At 36.2% G+C, this 21294-nt stretch overlaps 1 protein-coding gene across 1 annotated transcript in view; it reads left to right on the top strand.

Annotated features, from left to right (window-relative positions):
- ANOS1 (anosmin 1) overlaps positions 1-21294 on the top strand; it is an 892203-nt gene that overhangs the window by 609166 nt on the left and 261743 nt on the right. Inside the window, exons 7-8 of the mRNA XM_044072460.1 lie at positions 2373-2581; positions 17976-18120. Coding sequence (XP_043928395.1) covers positions 2373-2581; positions 17976-18120 — 354 coding nt within the window. The remainder of the gene's footprint in view (positions 1-2372; positions 2582-17975; positions 18121-21294) is intronic.

The raw sequence follows: 21294 nt of genomic DNA, 5'->3' as shown, positions 1-21294 counted from the left end.
TTACAATTTGGTTCTCTGACATTAATCATTGTTTGACAGGACAGCTGTTGCAAGCCCATCATGTACTTTAAAAGAAGGGTTAAATGGGTTTCTTAGTCTCTTTGGCTTCACAAATCAATCTTAAATGACAAATAAGCTTATTTACTATAATAATATTTGTAAAAGGGCATCATTTTGTTTCATCATACCAGCCCCATTACTGCAATTATGTTACAAGATACCTCATCAGTTGAAGCCTAACTGCAGTTGCCATGAATTACTTTCAATGGCAGTTTTGTCATATTTCCACCTGAAAACTATTTTATGTCATACAGAATGTGAGGGTCAGAAGAATGACCATCATCAAAAATATAGACTACTTAACTGACCAAGAAATGCATATTGATTATCAAGATTTCCGTTTTAAAAAGACAACATTGTTGTTTAGTGAGATGGTAAGTGACCCCCATTGTAACCCACTTAATTACAAAATTGCTTCCATTTCCTAATCTGGCGGTATGATAAATAGTTCTTTAATACTTAAAATATCTGTGCCTCTGCTTCTTTTGTTTTAATTGCTGAGTACAAAATCATTTCAGATGTACACACTACACTGATTCAGTCATTTTTGTTCCTCATGAATGGCAGTAAAATGTCTATGGAAAGTATTTACGTCCAAGCATTTTGGTTATATTTTTGATTGATATAAATATATATATATATATATATATATATATATATATATATATATATATATATATATATATATATACAGAAACAAGCACATTCTCAGTGTTCTGTAAATCTGTCAAATGTTGATTATAATGTGTTTGCATAATATGATATGTAAATAAAGTGGAAAGGGTAAAACATTATGCACAAAAGGTGTGGTTGAAAAGGAACCTTATTTCTTAAGCTCAGTGCAATATGACTTAATGTATGTCTAGTCCTAAAATTGTAATGTAGCTCAGAATGTACTGTTTTTACTTAATTTTAAGGAGTATATGTACTATCTCCACTGTTGCACAAACACAAAAAGGGAGGAATCTTCTAACACAAAGGAATTGCTGCAGGTGCTCACATAGAAACTATACCATCAGTAATTTCTTATGGAGAAAAGTCGTTGAGTTTTATTCCTCTGCATCATGTTACTCGGGAATATTTGGGGACTGTATACTGTGACCTGTAGAAGTACCTATTAAAATCAAATGCAATAAACTGTTATAACATCCTGATAGCATGCAGTGCAGCAACAAAAATATTGATAAAGTTAAAAAAAACAACAAATAATATTCAGAAAACCTAACTTCAGAAAAACATTGTCCTACACCTGTATTGTAGCAGTTTGAAAATGAAACTTGACTTCGGGTAACAAGCCATATTTTTTTAAAAGAAGTTAAAACATAACATATTAGGGCTTATGTAGATGTACAAACACAAACGCATACACACACACACACACACACACACACACACATGCACCACACACGCGCGAGCGTGCACATACTCACACACAAATACTATAGCAATTATATATACAGCTGTAGCTAGACAGACAAGCAGGCAGGCAGTCAGGTAACATGCAAACTTAAAACAAAATTTCAACACATTTATTCAGCTGTATTATTTGCATGGAATTAATTCATTGCCTGACTTTCATGTAATTTGTATTAGTGAAATCACCAGGTAATGATTGCAAGTTGTGAAGATGTGTGTGATGGTTAAAAAAATGTGTATATTACAAGCTTAGATCTGTGTCAATGGTCTGTATTGTAGTGGATATGTGTGCATATGTATAGAGGTATGAGTGACTATCTATAAACAGATAAACAGTTATAAATGCAAATTTCTAAGTGTTTAAGATCTAGGGCTAAAACTGTGATACTGAAACAGTAAGTGTTCACTGAAGCCATTAAAATATCACAGTGCATGGGTTGTGCTGTTTACAGTGCAAAATTAGCAAAAAGATAAGTCAATTATGCATGTCTCTTTCATGATACCCAGTCATAACAGCTTTCAGAGGTGTATACCACCTTATGTTAAGCACACTTTGAAGTTGCTATGATTGCACATCTGCACACATGGAAGACTACAGAAAATGGTGCTGGCAGTGATTGAACAGCATTAAAAGGAGCCATATGCTTTACTCAGATAAAGGTGTAGCAGGATTAAATGACTAACAACTTTTAAAGCAGGTGGTTATCTGTGGTCAGTACAGAGTTTCAAGGCCTTGTGTATTATATTGTACTAAATACTGTTTAATCCTGTTTTTGTGGCAGGAATTTCATACAGATCGTAAATGTTATGACAAAACTGATTAGAGACTTAAAACTATGCAACACAAGCACTAACAGCACTGCTCTTCAGTATTATTTTATCTCCTTCTATTGCAGATCCTTCACCTCCGCTTGCACCAAATAACCTGCGGATTGTCAGCTCCACAATGCAACCTGATGGCACCATGTCTGTTAAAGTCACATGGGATCTTCCAGAGGAACCGGATATCCCAATCCATCATTATAAGGTGTTCTGGAGCTGGACTGTGAATGGCAAGTCACTTGTTGTGCCTTTGAAAAAGAAAAGGAGGAAGACCAGCAGCGGAGTAAGACATGTTTATATTGGGCTTTTAAGTATGCTAAACATGCCTACTTGGTGTAAACTAGCTTCTGATTCATGATGAGGTGTAGAAGGAAAGTGATTGGCAACATTTAGTATTCTGGACATTTGAAATGACTGTACAGGTACAAGGCTGGATTTAGAAAATCAGAGCTTTTTTATTCATTTTTACAGCTAGATGAGATAGACCAAAGGGCCATTTTCAGCCATGACTCATTAAAATAGAAGTCACAGAAAAACAACAAACATGCAAAAAATGATGAAGCATTATCAGATTTCTACAAAATTTGCACTGTATCCGGTTGAAGTTTATAATGCTGAGCAAGAAGGCTGATGCTAACTCACAAGCTGTGATAGAGAGACAGGCTTTCAACAGAAATCCTCATGAAGAGATAATTATTTTATGGTACAGCCTTTCATCAGTGTACTATTACCCAACCCACCAACATTGTGATGACATTATGTTGAGGTATGGGCACTGAGTAGCTCACTGTACAGTTGATTGAGGTAAATACACGTGCTGTAACAAAAAGTAGCACTGTCATAGCTCACAGATCACTGTACTATAAAAAATTAGCACTGTCATAGCTCACAGAGCACTGTACTGTAACAAAACGTAGCACTGTCAGTTCACAGGTCACTACTGTAACAAAAAGTAGCACTGTCATAGCTCACAGGTCACTGTACTGTAACAAAAAGTAGCAGTGTCATAGCTCACAGGTCACTGTACTGTAACAAAAGTAGCACTGTCATAGCTCACAGGTCACTGTACTGTAACAAAAAGTAGCAGTGTCATAGCTCACAGGTCACTGTACTGTAACAAAAGTAGCAGTGTCATAGCTTATAGATCACTGTACTGTAACAAAAGTAGCACTGTCATAGCTCACAGGTCACTGTACTGTAACAAAAGTAGCAGTGTCATAGCTCACAGGTCACTGTACTGTAACAAAAAGTAGCAGTGTCATAGCTCACAGGTCACTGTACTGTAACAAAAGTAGCCCTGTCATAGCTCACAGGTCACTGTACTGTAACAAAAAGTAGCACTGTCATAGCTCACAGGTCACTGTACTGTAACATAAAGTAGCAGTGTCATAGCTCACAGGTCACTGTACTGTAACACAAAGTAGCACTGTCATAGCTCACAGGTCACTGTACTGTAATGAAAGTAGCGGTGGTATAGCTCACAGATCACTGTACTGTAACAAAAAGTAGCACTGTCATAGCTCACAGGTCACTGTACTGTAATGAAAGTAGTGGTGGTATAGCTCACAGATCACTGTACTGTAACAAAAAGTAGCAGTGTCATAGCTCACAGGTCACTGTACTGTAACAAAAAGTAGCAATGTCATAGCTCACAGGTCACTGTACTGTAACAAAAGTAGCACTGTCATAGCTCACAGGTCACTGTACTGTAACAAAAAGTAGCACTGTCATAGCTCACAGGTCACTGTACTGTAACAAAAAGTAGCAGTGTCATAGCTCACAGGTCACTGTACTGTAACAAAAAGTAGCACTGTCATAGCTCACAGGTCACTGTACTGTAACAAAAGTAGCACTGTCATAGCTCACAGGTCACTGTACTGTAACAAAAAGTAGCAGTGTCATAACTCACAGTTCACTGTACTGTAACAAAAAGTAGCACTGTCATAGCTCACCGATCGCTGTACTGTAACAAAAGTAGCACTGTCATAGCTCACCGATCGCTGTACTGTAACAAAAGTAGCAGTGTCATAGCTCACTGATTGCTGTACTGTAACAAAAGTAGCAGTGTCATAGCTCATAGATCACTGTACTGTAACAAAAGTAGCACTGTCATAGCTCACAGATCACTGTATTGTAACAAAGAATAGCACTGTCATATCTCATAGATCTCTGTAGGTGCAGAGAGTTGCTAAAGTAAGTGAAAAATACTGATCTCTTTAGACTTACTGACCAAAAATGTGAACATTATTTTGTAGATCAGGCTTGCAGAAATGCAGCATGCCTTTATTCCTGAACTGCACAGTTTGTCTCTTTGGCACTAACTGCAAACAGCATGCATTGCTATCAATTGCTTGTGCTTAACAATATTTTTTAATTCAGTGTCAGGCATTTTGTACTTACCTGCAAGTACCCCTTGATTCTACATGCAAGTTTTTGAATCCCACCCACACTAACTACGACGTTTCCGTGTTTCAGAATTTTAATCATACAATTAAAGTTCTTTTCTTCTAACATAATTGTCAGTATGTTTTATACATATTAGCACAAAGGAAACTACTCTGTATGCAAATACATTAATTTTAGTACTCTAACATTGATAGTGAATCTTTGGAAAGTAATCAACAGAAGCCACTGGCAGTGGTTTGGCTAGGTAATATATATATATATATATATATATATATATATATATATACATATATATATATATATATATATATATATATATATATATATATATATACATATACAGAGAGAGAGACATAGATAGAGACAGCTATATAGCTATATATATATATATATATATATATATATATATATATATATATATACTTTGTTTAATTGAATCTCATTTCACTGAATTTCATTTCACCCCGACCACATCGCTGAAAACACAAATTACTGAAAACTCATTTCACTGAATCTCTCACACACACACACACACACATACACACACACACACACACACACACACACACACACACACACACACACACACACACACACACACACACACACACACACACACATACTATCTGTTTTAGGTACCTGTAAGGCTTTTGCTTTCAGTATGTCAGATAACTTCTGTCTTCAGGTAGCTTGCTGTTCACCACCATTTGATTAAAGACTATAGATGCATCTTCATCACCTCTATATATCTTCATTTGATTATGTGGTATTAGTTGTAAAGAAGATAAAGTCAAATGTATCAAATGGTTTGCAGAAGTGGCTCAATTCATCTAACTGGTCTGCATGAATCTACAAGCCAAAATACTTTTTTTTTTTTCGGAAGACAAGTTGAGAAAGATGAATATGACCACATTAACATTTTTCAGAAACAGCAAAATGACAAAACTCAGGTATTTCATGGTTACTATTTCCAATAGGTAAAATTCAAAAGCAGAAATAGAAATTAAAATTACTTCTAAAATGAAGAAAATGATGAATATAAAATAAAAAAAAGTAACAAACGAATCACTTTTAAGAAGTACATATTCTATACACTTCCTAGTCAATACATTCTAGAAGCTTCCCAGACAGTGAGCCATTATACATTTTAAGACAGCAACAAAAACAAGAAATAACAAATGTTACATTATCACATATCAAAGTAGTGCAATTGTCATCGTGTTGGCAATTTCACCACTTAATGCAATCCTCCACCATCTTTACTCCCACTTGGAATTTTCTAGAAAATTGGAAAGAATGATGCAAAAGGTTGACCAAAAAAAAAAAAAAAACAGAAGTAGAAGTAGCCAGAGATGATGCAATAAATGTATTTAATGCGTGCATTGGTACTTTAATTTTTACTCATATAAATTTATAAAACATAACATAAGTAATTTGAGCAGTACTATAACTGTAAGAAAAAGTTGCTATACCTTTTTCTTTTTATCAGAAACTAAAAGCACCAAGAAGCGAATTCTGAAACACGGAAACGTCATAGTTAGTGTGGGTGGGATTCAAAAACTTGCATGTAGAATCAAGGGGTACATGCAGGTAAGTAAAAATGAGTTGAGACAAAGCTAAATAATATGAGTTTGGAGGACTGTATGATTATTCAGGGATAGAGTGAGAAGCAAACGTAAGCAGTACTGTGAGTGTGTATGTAGCATACATAAGTTAAAAAGTAATGCAAATGTAAAACATACCAAGTTTTTGGTGTTTTAATACAATTTTGAATATGTAGATAGATTTTTAGTTGATCATCAATGATAATGCCTAGGAGTTTAGTGTGTGTCACTACATCTATTAAGGTGTTATCAAGAGATGTGAAAGACGATTTGAGGTGGGATAGAGATTTTGTGAGAAATAGAAGTAGTTTGTTATTTTTGGGTTAAGTATGAGTTGATTGTCATTTAGCCATCTTTCAATAGTTATAAAGGATTTTTGGGTAATGGACTGAAGTTGTAAAAGATTGTCAGATGTGCAGATGATAGTGGAGTCATCAGCATATTGTATTAGTGAGGACTGAGATCAGGAAGAATGTAAACTGTTAGTAAAGACCTTGATATCCAAGAATGAAACCTTGTGGTACAAGTGGTAACAGAGAGGATGTGGGAGAAGGAGGAAAGCCACTTAACAAACTGTTCTTGATTGGAATGGTAGCTAGAAAAACAGTTGAGAGTAGAGTTACAGAAACCAAGAGCAGCCATTTTATACAGACGCATGGGGTGAGAGACTGTTGAAGGCTTTGGGGAGGTCCAGAAAAAGGGAGGGTAGCAGGTTATTATTTTCTCTGACTTTAATGATAGCATGAGTAAAAGAGAACAGGGAAACATTAGTGCTGTGGTTAGGATGAAAGGCATGTTGGGTTGAACTCAGTAGATTTTCATTTAGAAGATGTTTGTGAAGTTGCCTGTGTATACATTTTTGAAGCATTTTTGAGAGGGGGCAGAATTGCTATAGGCCTATAGCTTGTAAATTCCTTTGTGAAGTGGAATAATAAAGAATTGTTTCCAGGTAGAAGAGACTATTGATTTTTGAATACATCTGTTAGTTAGGGTGGAGATGTGGGTAGGCTATAGATTTAGCTGCTAGTTTTAGGAATTCTGCTAGTAGATTGTCTGATGGAGAGCATGGCTTTAGTTTGGTCAGTAAAGATTTAATGTAGGTGGTAGGAACAGATTTCAGAAAAAAAGTAAATTTTTTGTCGGGGCGGAGAGGAAGTGTATGGTTTGAGTTACGACCATTTTGTGTTAGATTGTTAAAGGAGTCTATGAAATGGGAGTTGAGCTTTGCGGCAGTTTCAAAGGGAAAGTTATTTGGGCATGGGTTTGGTATGCTGGGAGAATCTGGGTTAAGAATCTTTTTAATGGTATTCCAGAATTTTTCGGGATTATTTTGATGGTTTATTTGAGGTTTTAGATAGTAGTTTTTTTTTTGTCTTCATTGACATGTTTTTAGTTAGGTAACAAAGTTTGTAGCTGATTAGGGATTTTAATTTCAACCAATTTCCCATGCAGTATCCCTTTTTTTGCATTAGGGCTCAGGTTGAATGAGAAAGCCAAGTTGCATGGTAAGAGTTTACCCTTTTTTCTGAGCTGTTAAGAATATTGAGGGATATGCTGTTAAAGTTCAGTACAGCATTATCTAGTGGTAGGCTAAGGAGGAAGGACCAATTTATAGAGGTTGGTACATTGCTAAACTCATCAGATTTGAAGTTGGTGAGACTGCAAAACTCTATATTTGTGCTGCCTAATGTGATGTAGAGATAGTCTTTGATCATACTTAGGGAGGTGATCACTGGCAGAATCTGGGAGTGTGTTGGGGTTGTGGTACAAACTAGGATTGGCTACTGGGATCCAACCTAGGATGGAGCCAGTATTAGTGGATTTATTCTAGTGGGTAGAGGTGGAAATTAGTTAAGTGAAGACCATGAAAATGTATACATGGGGAAGGGAAGTTAGTGGTCAAGGTTTGCCAGTTGGTATTGATATAATAGAGTTGGAGGCCCAGGAGAGAACATGTTCTAGAATGGGGGTATTTTTCCATGGAAGGATATAGATACCAGCAAAGCATAGCTTTTTGTGGATTTTTAGTTTGTAGTTGTCAAGTTTGAGATCAGCAGGGTGAAAATTATGGAGTGAGACAGTGGAGAGATGTTAAGATGGCTGAGTAAAGTACTGCTATCCCACCTGTTTTTTGCAACTGATCATAGTGGATTATATTATAGTCAGGAGGAAGAATTTCAGTGTCTGTGATGTGAGATGAGGTTTAAGCCAGGTTTCTGTGAGAATTACTATGTTGGGTGAGTAATGGGCAATCCATGAATGAAATTCACAGATTTTTTTTTTTTAGTAGACTGCAAATATTCATACAGATAATAGTTAAACTCTTGGTGGATAGTGTAGAATTAGTGATAGTAGGGGCTATGGAAATGGTGTCATGTTTGGGAGAGGTGTCAGGGCCAGGATTAGGGCGAATATCTCCACACAAGAATATATTCTTGGAGATAGTTTGCAGTACAGAAGACTTGAATTTAATGGTATGGTGTTTGAACTTTGTGTTGTGAGGATGGTGAAGGGTGTCAAAGAGTTAGTATTTGTGCATGAAAAAGTTAGACAGGCTGAATAAATAAGGTGTTATTATGACAGGGTAAGGTTTGTCCGTGTTTAAGAGTGGGTAGTAGATTAATGGGTGAGATATTTGTTTTACAGCAGGTAAGGACAGATAGTAGGAGGAGGAAAGGAGTAAAGACACAAAAATGTTTGTGGGTGGGTATGAGGGATGATAGAGATGAAAGAGTAAAAGGTGATGGCAGGTAATGGAACGAGTTAGAAAAATCAAGCAGGTAGACAGAGTGACAGGGAGAGGGGGTAATATAGCTGATGGGTGAAGAAGCACAAGGAGGAAGGGGTAGAAGATAAGATGTACTATGTGTGCATTTTAGAATAAGAGAAATGTGTAGTTGGGAAAGGATTAAGCAGGCTAGGGGGAAGAGATGTATTGAAGAAGAAAGGTGGAGATTGTTAACTGGATAAGACATAGAGGAACAGGAGGAGTTGATAAATTAGGGGAGACTATAAATGTAGAGTAGGTGGGGTGGGTGGGAATTGGTTATAGGGTAGGTGAGCGAATTCAAGGATTGAACGGAGTGGGGCCCCACCATCACAACTGTAAATCACTAGAAAAAAAAATAATTTGTGAAGAGTGGAGTTCTGCAATCTAATGGTGAGGAACCAAATATGGCTTTTACAACTATTGTAGAGGGTTCAGCTTGTAAGAAATTGATAAGAAAGTTGCTGGGAATGCTAGACAGTCAGGTCAGAAAGGGATGAAGGAGGGGAGAAATTAGAGTAGAGATTTATTACAGATCTAAGCAAGTTTAAACGGTGAGCAGAATCATGGGCATAAGCTCAGAGCAATGGACTACACAGACTAGGTGATATTGCACATCGACCAGTGGATGCAAGAGGTTTATAAACGTTGTTATATGGAGGCTGGAAAGAAATGCAACTTATTATTTCTTTCTTTCTTTATTTTGTTACCTTTGGCAGTGTGCATGCTAGAAAGAGATTTTAAAAGATGTATAAAGTTTACAATTATGATAAAGGCAGGGTGTGAAACCTTAGACAAGTATACTTTAGCTGTGTAAAATATTGGGGTCCGGGAAGTGTTGTAGCTGGGAGATGCAGTCTTTCAACCAGAATAAGGAATTGGCTATGTGACTTAGTCTGCCTGTGATGAATGGTGGGCTGGAATGAGACAAAAAGAGAAAGTATAGCTGGGTTACATGTGAATACAGCAAAGGTAAGACAGAGAGACAGTAATCAGAGTATACCATTTAAAATTACCATAGCAGGTTTCAAGTATACAATCAGCATTATTTAATTTAATCAGATTTGCAAACCAGGTTTTTACTTTATCAGTCAATTTTGAGATTACTAAGTTACTAGCAGAGTCTTTGCTAGTAATTAGTAACACCTTGTAGTAGGTATATGCTATTAAGGACGATGATGAAATGCTCTTGCAGTTATTTAAATTAATGCTAAGTAAGACAAATTGTCAGAAAAAGATTTTATTTTTGCCTCTCACAGCTGTCCATCAGCATACCCAGGTATCTTGCCTTGATTGCCAGGTCCACCCCCCCACCACCTTCCCAGACATGCTTCAGTTAGGGATTTTGACTTCCAGTGGGAAGACAAGCAATGGTGACATGCTGGCATATTATGCTGCCTCTATGGTGACTCAGCCAGTGTCCTCTGTTTTTCCCCATAAAGGTAATGACCCCACATGTTTCAAGCCTCCACCAGGGATCAAGCAGGAGGCATATCCAGTGATGCTCCCTCTCCCTTAAGATGGACTATCCCATACTTCCCTGTCTGCACTTCAGACACCTGGGATACTATTCAAACATAGGTCATCTGGACTGTAACCAGGATTTTATCCTTCTACCCCATGGAGATGTCCCTCAGAAGACAAAAAAATGATATTTCTGAAAGTTATGTGGATTTGCTCAATGGTTCACAATGTTAAAGAAACTGGCAGCAGACTCTCCAACTCTTCAAAATTATGAATAGAGAAAGATGGTTACATTGCGAGTGAATGCCAATAAATCTGGTATAGGAGCAATGTTTCTGGAAAAGGAATGACCAACTTTCTCTGGTTTTAGAGAAATGATTGAAGCATGATCAATGTATTCTCAACTTGAAAAACAGCTTTTATATATTGTGTATGGCTTTGAAATGCTCTGTAAGTACTTGTCTGGCTGACATGTTTGTTTAGAGAGAGGTAAGTTATAAGGCATTAGAGTTTCTTTCTGAAGCCACCGTGCAAAACATTATCACACCTCTCTTTACAGAAATATGACTTCAACATTCTGAAAAACTGAAAAAAGAGAGAGAGAGAGATGCACATTGCAGGTAAATTGAGCAAATATAATTTGAAAAAAGTTAAAGGAGTTTTGTGTTGAAGTATTGGGTTTGATTCCCTTAGTTTGCACCTGCAAACTGTGTGATTCTGAGCAAGTCACTTAACAAGACACTGTCCCTGGGTCACCAATAAAAAGAAGCACTTATGTCCAGTAGAATTATCAGGGTTATTAAATTAAAAAAAACAACAAAAAAGAACCAATGAATAGATGCTTAGAAGTGATGTCTATAATTCACTACATACGGGTAACCAAAGAAAGGCTTCAGTAGCTTATAATGTGTACAAAGACTGATAAAGAAATGCATTTGCCAAGAGACATGGTAATGTCAGACTGGCCAGATGGGGTGAAGAAGAAGAAACTGCGGTGCAAATGCAGCTGTACTATTAATAGTATGTGACTGACTGTGTGGAAGGTCTGCTGCTGAAGTTACACTGCATTCAGGACAAAATGCTGGAGAGAACTCGTAAACAAGTCTTAGAATTCTGAAGTCTAAGGAAAGACCATGAGATATGTTTAGCCAGGAATGCCACATTAGACTGAGGTGATGGTAGTAATTTGCCACATGTGCAATGTTTTACAGAAGCAATGCAAATAACATTTGGTAAGAAGTTCAGACAAGGCAGATGATCTACGAAGACAAAACAGATTCTCCTAGTAAGACTACAGGATTAAGTAAAATAAAATACTTGGAGAGAACAGCAGGAAATCATAGTGGTGAAAACAGCTGCAACTTCTAGATCTTGTATTGCTGAAACCAGAGAAGTACTAAGTTAAAAGGATAGACTGTTTCAAAACAGGATTGACTTCATTCAGTAAAAAGTGACAGACATGACCAGAGAATCTCAGGAAATGACACGGCTACATGATAGAAAATATATTCCAGTAATGATTACGTTGTAAGAAAAATTATTAGTGGATTTCCAGTACAACTTACCAGAGACAAACAGTGCATTATCTGTATATTTCAAAAGTGGCATTAGAAGAACCATGTTTGGTAGAATTGTCAGAACTCACAGAAACATATGATTTCAAAACATGCTTTGACTTCCTAAAGACAGAAAACACACTGATTAATTCAGTTGCAGCTAATAATTAGCAAAATGAAACCTCTTTTGAAAATGCAGGTATTGCATGTCTCATAAGTTGCATTTATTTATGCATAGTATTGTAATATTAAGTCTTAAAGAACGAGGGTATAGTATACGTTACTACTTAGTACCTCTTGTGCATATCTCTTCAGTTGCATTTAATTATGCAAAGCATTCTAATATTAATTCTTAAAGAATGAGGGTATAGTATAAATAACTACTTAGCACCTCTTTAAGATAAAGTGGTTACAAAATCCAAAAAAAAAAAAAAATGCACAGACTCAGATCAGCAGGAAACCATAGTAGTGAAAATAACTGCAGCTTCTAGATCTTGCAGTCCTGAAATCAGAGAAGATACTTTATCCACTGAAAAATTGAGGCATCTGTGCAAAACAGGATTGACTTTATTCAGTTTCATGCAGTTATGTCAAATGTCAGTAAAGAGTACAGACCCATCCATTCAACTCTCTTGTATATCTTTATTTTAATACCTATTATAGGCTAGCGATGCTACTGAAAATATGCTCAAATGCATTACAAGATCAAAAATACTCAAACCATCTAGGTTTGTCATGCAAAATAATTTAAATGTTTTTAACATCTTCTATTTAAAATAGTGTGGTTTTAAAGGCTATTTTGGTGAGCCTGGACATATGTCATTCTTTTTTTTGTTTGCTTGGAGCAGAGCATAACATCACAGTTTACAGTATAGAGATTACAATGGCTTTGCTAGAAAAGCATAGGAAACAAAAGCAGAACTGCATTACTGATGCATTTCATACACCACTGGTAACTCTTGTGCATCACTGTAATCCAAAGATCTTAGCTAATAGATATCCCTGGAAGTAGTGCAGAGATGCAAATAAGGTATAATGGCAACAGCACACACTCACCATTGCTACATGTTCAGGAGTCGTGAGAGGTATGTGCTGTCATTATACCTTATTTGCATCTGTTTTTTTTTTTTTTTGCTCACCTGTCTGTCCTGTAAGTGCACTGTTGGGGTGGGGGTGGGGGAACATCATGCTGTAGCAGTAGATATATGATCATTTTTTGCCTGTGCATTTTTGAGGAGATGCGATCAACTAGTTTTCCATAATTAGACTACATAGCTGATTCACTTACTGCGTGAGCTGAGATTTAACTTTATGGGTCATTTAGCTTTACTTTGAATGACATTTCTGATATTCAGTGCAAGTTGTTCCTGGAGATGAACTTTGGTGGGTTAGCATAACCTCACATATGAACATTGTCTGTTTGTCTTTAAAAATGGTAACTTCGTATTAGCCCAGTATATTTAAGCCACCACTTTAATGGCTGAGCTTAAAAAAAATTGAAATAGAAAATAGATTTGCTTGATGAAGCCAGTAATGAGTGTGATGCGCACTTAGGGTACTGTATAAAGACCGGTATCACTTAATCTGCTTGGATAACATCATACTGTCTGCAGAACAGAATAAATATGAAAATATGTTTCATGATGAGAATAACATTACCTTAGCAGTGCATGGAGGGTGATGTAATTTCCAGTGGATCTCGTAAGCATGGCAGGGTGGACAGACTGTTGGCAGGCTGTGTAATGTGTCCGTGACTACACAAGATGCAGTTAATGTGAACACTGTAATGAGGCTGTGCCAAAAGTTGTTCCTGTCCACATACTGCAGATTGTGTACAGTAAGGAGTACAGTACACTTTCTATGAAACCAACAGAAACTACAGTAATACTGTATCTATGTTTCTAGTACAAGTTCTAATACCAGAAAGTGCAGTGATACTATAAACATGACTGGAATCATCCTCTCCTTGTTTGCAGAAACTGTAGTGATAATGTGTGCGTTACTAACACATACTCCACGTAACCACGAGAGACTGCAACGTCTTATTGGTACCAGCTTCTCCTAATTACCAAAATCTGCAATGAGACTTTGTCTGTTACTAGCAGCAGCTTTGGCTATCCAACAGGGAGTCTGCATCAGGACAAGAAAAAGAAACTGCAGTGATGCTGTGTGTGTCACTATCACCAGTTACTCCTAATTACTGGAAGCCGCAGTGTGGTCACTGGCACCAATTTGTCCTACTATCCAGAAGCTGCAGTGATACTGTGTGTATCACTGTTACCAGCTTCTACTAATTAGCAGAAGCTGCAGTTACACTGTAGATGTTACTGGAACAAGTTCCTGAGAGAGGTTACTAATGATATATATAAATAGACATTTTGTCTAAGACATAGACTATGGACATAGACTATGACATGCTCTAACCTGAAGCAGTGTAAAAATTTAGACCAAAGTGTCCTTTGATTATTTATTTACCTTGATTTTCCTGACTGGAAGATCCACATGACAATGCTTGCTTTCAGCATATGTCAGCGAGAAAAGTTCCTTAAAAGTGCAGTCAAGTAAGGGAAAACACAGCAGCATTAAACCTGCCCAATGTACTATTGACATATGCCCTGACAACTGCCAAGAGCAAGGCATGTACATCAGGAACTGCTGCTAACAAATACATTGCAGTTAATTTTTCTATAAAGAGGTATTCATACAGATTTAATGTTCCATTTATTAATGGAAGTGTCATCAAACTGACCCAAAGAAGTTGTTTATTAGGGTGTGCTGGGTAGGACAGCCTTTTTTCCCATCCAGACAAAATGTGGTGTTTAAGTATCTGGTCACTGATTACTTTTGTCAGTTTCAGTTTGTGCAACAGGAAGTTAGGCATGTATTGTGCACCACAGGTGATATCAATAAGCTTTAAAATGTGTAGGATTGTTTTCAAAGTCACATACCTTGACTTAGAAGTTTTTTTCAACAAACTCTATGCATAAATGTGGATTTTATAACAACACATATTCAGTTTTGGAAAATCAAAGTTATATGAAAGTGCTTTTTTTTCCCAAGTTCAGTCAAAATTACATTAAAGAGATGTGGTGATAATAGTATAACTGATTAATCTGAAGGTCATCCACTGAAGTGACACCGGAAAACTCAGTGAGGCTTTTCCCCTCAACAAGTGGATTTCAAGTTTGCATTTTAGACCACTAAGCCCTAACTTAAAAGTGTTGCAGCTGGGAAGGGTCATGAGAAGTCGTATCAAGTACATTTCATTAGTGATATCCCTCCACCATTTCCAGTGTAACATGCTTCTAGCCAGGGAAATAATTAATAAAGATAATTAATGCATCTATTGAGCAATGAATGATTCAGAACCATAGACATTAAAAGAATAAAGAAAACTAACACAGCTAATGACCACTTCAGATATCTGTACATATAAGGAAATATTTTAAATTTGAAAGAGAGCATAATGTTGCTGAATAGCTTGCTTTCTTTAATTAAAAGTGGATTTTCCAAGTTTGGTATTGCTGGTTTTAATTTATTTGGTTGGATCTACTGTTTAGACTTCAAGGCACATATATGACTACAGTGCTAGAACTTATCTCTCCGCATACAGGTTGTTGAAATTCTATAAGGCATTAAGTCTATATGAAGTCATGGATTATGCTAAATGACAACAGATTTACAGACAGAATTTTTTAATCTTACTGGTCTGCTACAGAGAAAGCCAAGCACGTAACATTGTGCAAACATACTGGAGTCCAAATGAAACAATGAAGGTATTTGCCACTGTTCTAAACTTTGCAGAAGAGTCTGCATTTATAGAGTCTGATAGAGATACAGCAAATGAGACATTGCAACCTTTTTAATATACACAAGATTTTATGAGATTCACAATCTAAATGTATTAAGGTTGTAAACTGTTGCAGAATTGTTTATGCTGTTATGCCTTAAATATTTGAACTGATCTGTATTTTGATAAAAGGTTTACATATAAATACTTTCTAGTGAAATATCAAGATTTACACCACCATATATCTAGATATGACTTTCTTATGCATGCATTTAAAAAGTTGTGAATAGACTCATGATTTCTTCTAAGGTTCACTGTAGTATAGGCAGTCTGCTGACAATGAACAGAACATATAGTCTTGAAAAGTTTGTCATGTAAACAGAGTACACCTAAGAGAATGATCTGGAGTGCATATTTAGCTTTGAGCCCTAATACCCAGGAGATATATTCTTTTCTGAGAGTGAGTGCATTCAAGTAGTTCATGTTCTTTCACTTCTAAAGTTCTTCTTTGGTTGCTAGTCAGTGGTTCAAAGAATAAATAACCAATAATACCTTTGTACCTCTCAACCACTATGATTTGGCCCTCAGATTTAACCTTGCTTCCCCTAGACTTATGTTCTTCATATAGTCAGACCTGTTTATGGCTACATACTTTATTAAACAAATAAACAAAGTCTACAAAAAGATTATGTATCATTCACTATATAGGATCCAGTACATAAAATCTTTGTATTGAGAAAAATGAGAATTTGATCGCCTGCCTGCCCCTGTACTATATTTCTAAAGGACACTGCAATGACTTTTAATACTCAGAAGTTGAGAAGTATTCATACCTCTGAAAGGTTACTAAAATATCCCCACAATTCATTTGCTGTGAAACCATTGCCTGCAATGAATAAACTTGAGATAAAATGGGCAGCATCCTTCTGGTGGGTGTGCAGGGCAAGAACAAAGCTTGCTTTCTGCCAAAAATCAAAATGTAAATGTTTAGGGGAAATTTATATTGCCTGCATTTCCTGCAGAGTCAGTTACCGTACAGGTTACTATGTCTGATGAACCATTGTTCTACTCCCCATTCCATGGACTTTGATTCTCTGTAGGAGTCATTTTTTTTTTGTGGGGGGCTGCAGTGCCATTCATTTTCATGGGCCACGAATGCCCTGTTGTTTCATTTGTGTCAGTTAATTCCGTGAACTACAGAGCAAACAAGAGCATGTTGATTTGATGTATTATCTGTTTTATTCACTAGCTTTCCTTTCACTGCATTTTTCTTTAGTTCCTTTCCATAAAGCCCTGTTCTTCTGAACAATGCCCAGAAAGACAAGAACAACTCATAATGCTTACTCTGTGCTTCAGGCTAAGAAAACTTTAATCTTCATATATTGCCATTATGCATTTATCTGTCTCAAGCACATGGAGAGACAGAAAGACAGATGAAGACACACAGACACACTCATCTCACATACAAACACACACACCCCACACATACTCAGCCACATACTAACTGCTCCCCCTCACACACACACACGCATGCTAGCATGTATGCACACACACACAGACTTACAATAATTGTAGGTTCATACAGTAATGGCAGGCAATAGACAGTTAAACCTTTTGAAACCTAGACACTTCAGTCCTACTTGTACAACCAAGTAGTTAGTCCTCATGTGCATAAGGGGTAGGAGCTAAGACTGGGATAACTATGTTGTTTTCCATCTCTTCATCTAGATTTGGATATAGTGATGGATTGATGCAGACAAACATAAAGGAAATATGGGTGAATTTCTACATGTTTATCTAATGTTCTTCTATTTACTGACAGAAAGAATAATTTAATTGTGGTATATGCTACGCATGGCTCTCCGTCTATCATCAGAGCAGTTTTAGAATAGCAGTGATTAAATGCTAAATTTTATGTCTCTGCAATGTCAGGAATTTAAAATTGTTTTATCTTGAATAAATGCAGCATATATATATATATATATATATATATATATATATATATATATATGTGTGTGTGTGTGTGTGTGTGTGTGTGTGTGTGTGCGTGCGAGATATATATCTGAATGTTGATTTTATTTTGATTGCAGCAACAGAAATATGTGGTCCTGGAGGGTCTTCAGCCCAATAGCAGTTACATGTTGGAGATCCAGGCTGTGACGTATTGGGGACAAGTACGTCTAAAGAGTGCTAAGGTGTCACTCTATTTCCATACGACATGGACAGCTGATAACAGTAAGCTAATTATTTACTTTAAGAAATCCATTTCTTAACAAATATAATTTGATAACTATTAAATTCATGTAGATTATGAGAATAATATGAATATCTCATTTAACTCTGCAACTGTTCACTAAGCAGAGGACATTTTCACTCTTTGCATCTGAACTACAGAATTATATCTGTATGTGTTCATGGTCTCTCAGATGGCAGTCCCAAGAGAATGTTCACAAGCATACTGTCTCATCTGAATAAAATGGATGCATGCGAAGTAATACATCGGGAAAGGTAAGATGGCAGCATACAATGGGAGCTGAAAAGGACCTAAAGCAGATGACTCTGAGGACATGAAAGTAGGCAACCAAGGTGAGAAGATGAGACATAGGAGCACTGGAACAGTGGGCTACCAAACTAGATTCTTTATTGCTGCCAATAAAAAAGACTGCCATTCCTCTTTTGCAGAGAGAAAGTTGGGGGGGGGGGCAGAGAGAGAGTGAGAGAGAGAGAGAGAGAGAGAATGCTGTTGCTCTTTTTGAAGATGTGTGTCACTCTGGAGTACCAATCCATTGTAGACACAGATGAGGTAGAAGTTATCTTGAAGATAACAAATATAAAATACAATGGTCTACAAATTACAGTGTTTAACAAATATAAAATACATTGGGCCATGACTTGCAATGGTAGTAAATGCAGTGTCATAATGTGACTTTCATAAATAAAATGTGAGATGTAGCATAGGAATATATATAGGTACAAGATGATAATCGATTATTTAAAATGTAAGACATTCTGTAGTGAGGAGGAACTGTCTAAATGGGTGGAGTTCCCAATATAATGTGAGGATGTATCTTTTGCAGAGAAAGGAGGGGATTCAGTACATAGTGCAGTCATCTGAAGCTGGTGGTATATTATTAAAGCAAGGCATGAAGATATCATGTGCGGATGTTCTACATGGAGGAGACATAAACAGTTCTTATTGAAGAAAATGTCCAGCTGCTGAATGCCTCATATAAATTGCTGATTTCACGGGCAGGAAAGTGAATAAAATGGATAAGCCATTTGAGTTATGTATGATGCCATATTATTCCAGATTAATATACTTTGTTGAGCTTTTAAGAATAATTAAACACCTGCCATAAAAAGTGGCAAACAGCGCTAGAAATTTAATGAAGGACCCCCAACCTCAAAGGTACTGTCCAAGACCAAAAACCACATTAGACAAAAATTAAGATAGGAATAAATGATCAAAAAGCACAACCATAAGGAAAAAAGTTTATTTCAAGAGCAGCCCACTTACTCTAGGCATGACAGATTGACATAAGAATGTAGAGATGAGATGGCTGTACAGACTGTGAATCAACTTGTGTAGAGCATTGGCCCATTTTAGCTTGCTGATGGTTAAGTCTGCACTCAGATATCTGGTCATTGTGGCTTGGAGTATTACACATCTCCTAGTGATCCTTACAGCAATGAAGAACCAGTGCTAGAAAAAAGACAGTGAGCATTTCTGTGTGTAGTATGTACTGAAGTGTGGTGAAAAGAATCTCAATGCCTACACTAAGTGTACACTATTTGCACTCAAGGGCATCACTACCATATTTTTTGTGCTTTCTAGTCACTCAAAATGATTATATTAAATGTATTGTAGTCTACACTTTGTGGTAGCATTTATGAATCCACCTCAATATTTTAAGGTTACTAGAAAATCATCAGGAAAGCTAAACTTAGGAGAAGAAGGTATGAGTTATGCTTGTGTTGTCTGTTCACTCAAACCAGTGTACGCTTACTCTACACTTAGTGTAGGAATTGATGAATCCCAAGGATTTTTTTTATTGAAGAGCTGTAGACTCATGACACAGGTACCACTGCTGCCTGTATCATGTTCCAGAACTTTGGGGTTTTGTAGGAATGACTGTAATTTGTGAATTAAGTTGGGTGATTGCTCTGCATATTTTCTGGTACTCTTGATACAAAAAGTTGTCTGTCTAATACAAGGTTGAGTGAAATATACATTGGACTATACTTTTAAATAAATGGATTTAAGCCTTGTTGATGTTGGAAAATATATGACCCTAGCCAAAACTTAATGTTCACCATCCTTTGATCATCTGCATTCTGGTGCCAGTATTAAACATGCTGTGAAAAGTTTTGCAAAAAAAAATTGTAATATTGCCAGTTCATCTTGTAATGAATATGATGTTGTATTTCTCCCTAAATAAATTTCATCACAGCAGCTATACCTTTTAATGCTAGAATCCAAAATAAGGAAAGCCCAACTATCTTTACTAAAACCTTGCTTCAGAATTATATTTATACAAAGACAAGGACTTTAACAAATCTCTCATCAAATGTCTCATCATTTAACTAACAATCTTCTCCAAACTGTTGAGAAAGTCTATTCATCCTCAATAGACTTTAACTAATATAGACGCTTGTTTTATAATAACTGTCTCCGAGTTGTTGCAAATGATGTATATAGCACATATCTGAACAACTCCTATCCCATTTAATTTAATTATTTTTTAAATATATTTTATGTAATATATTTAACACAGATAGTAGAAGCAAAATAACTAATATAACCAGACTGAAGACAAAACCATTATAATAAACTATGTAAAAAGTATATACAACTGTATACATACATGTCTTGCATGCAAAGTATTTAGTAAGAAAAAAGTAAGAAAAGCTATGTAACTAGAGGTTGATAAAATTTGGGAAAAAAACGTAAACAGTGCAAGTTAGAATCTTGACCAGCAATAAAAAAAATGCAACATCATTAATAATTATTTAGTATAATTTCATTGACTTTTTTATATTTAATTACCATCTCTTTGAACCCTTACCAAGTTAAGTTCCCCTCACTTTTGTGTAATATAAAGTTTTACCAGCATAAATAATGGTATTGAAATGTGAATGCCTTTATGAATTAATCCATTTGGTGGGGTATGGAGAATGATGGATTCAAAAGATAGACTAAGGTTTAAGTAACCTGTACTTTTTAATTTGTATTTTAAAATATTCAAAATTCAGTATTAGCATTTACACTGCTACAGTATATGTAGTAAATCAGCATTATAGAAGTCTCATGTATTGCAAACTGGTGAGCTGGCAGGAAAATATTTGCATAGTCTAGCAGGCATATACACGTTATTAATGATTATGAATTTTGTATAAAATAGCTTCTTG

This window comes from Protopterus annectens, chromosome 5.part0, assembly GCF_019279795.1.
Source record: "Protopterus annectens isolate FY-2018-M chromosome 5.part0, PAN1.0, whole genome shotgun sequence".
Classification (NCBI taxonomy): domain Eukaryota; kingdom Metazoa; phylum Chordata; order Ceratodontiformes; family Protopteridae; genus Protopterus; species Protopterus annectens.
This window is presented reverse-complemented; position numbering and strand designations above follow the sequence as displayed.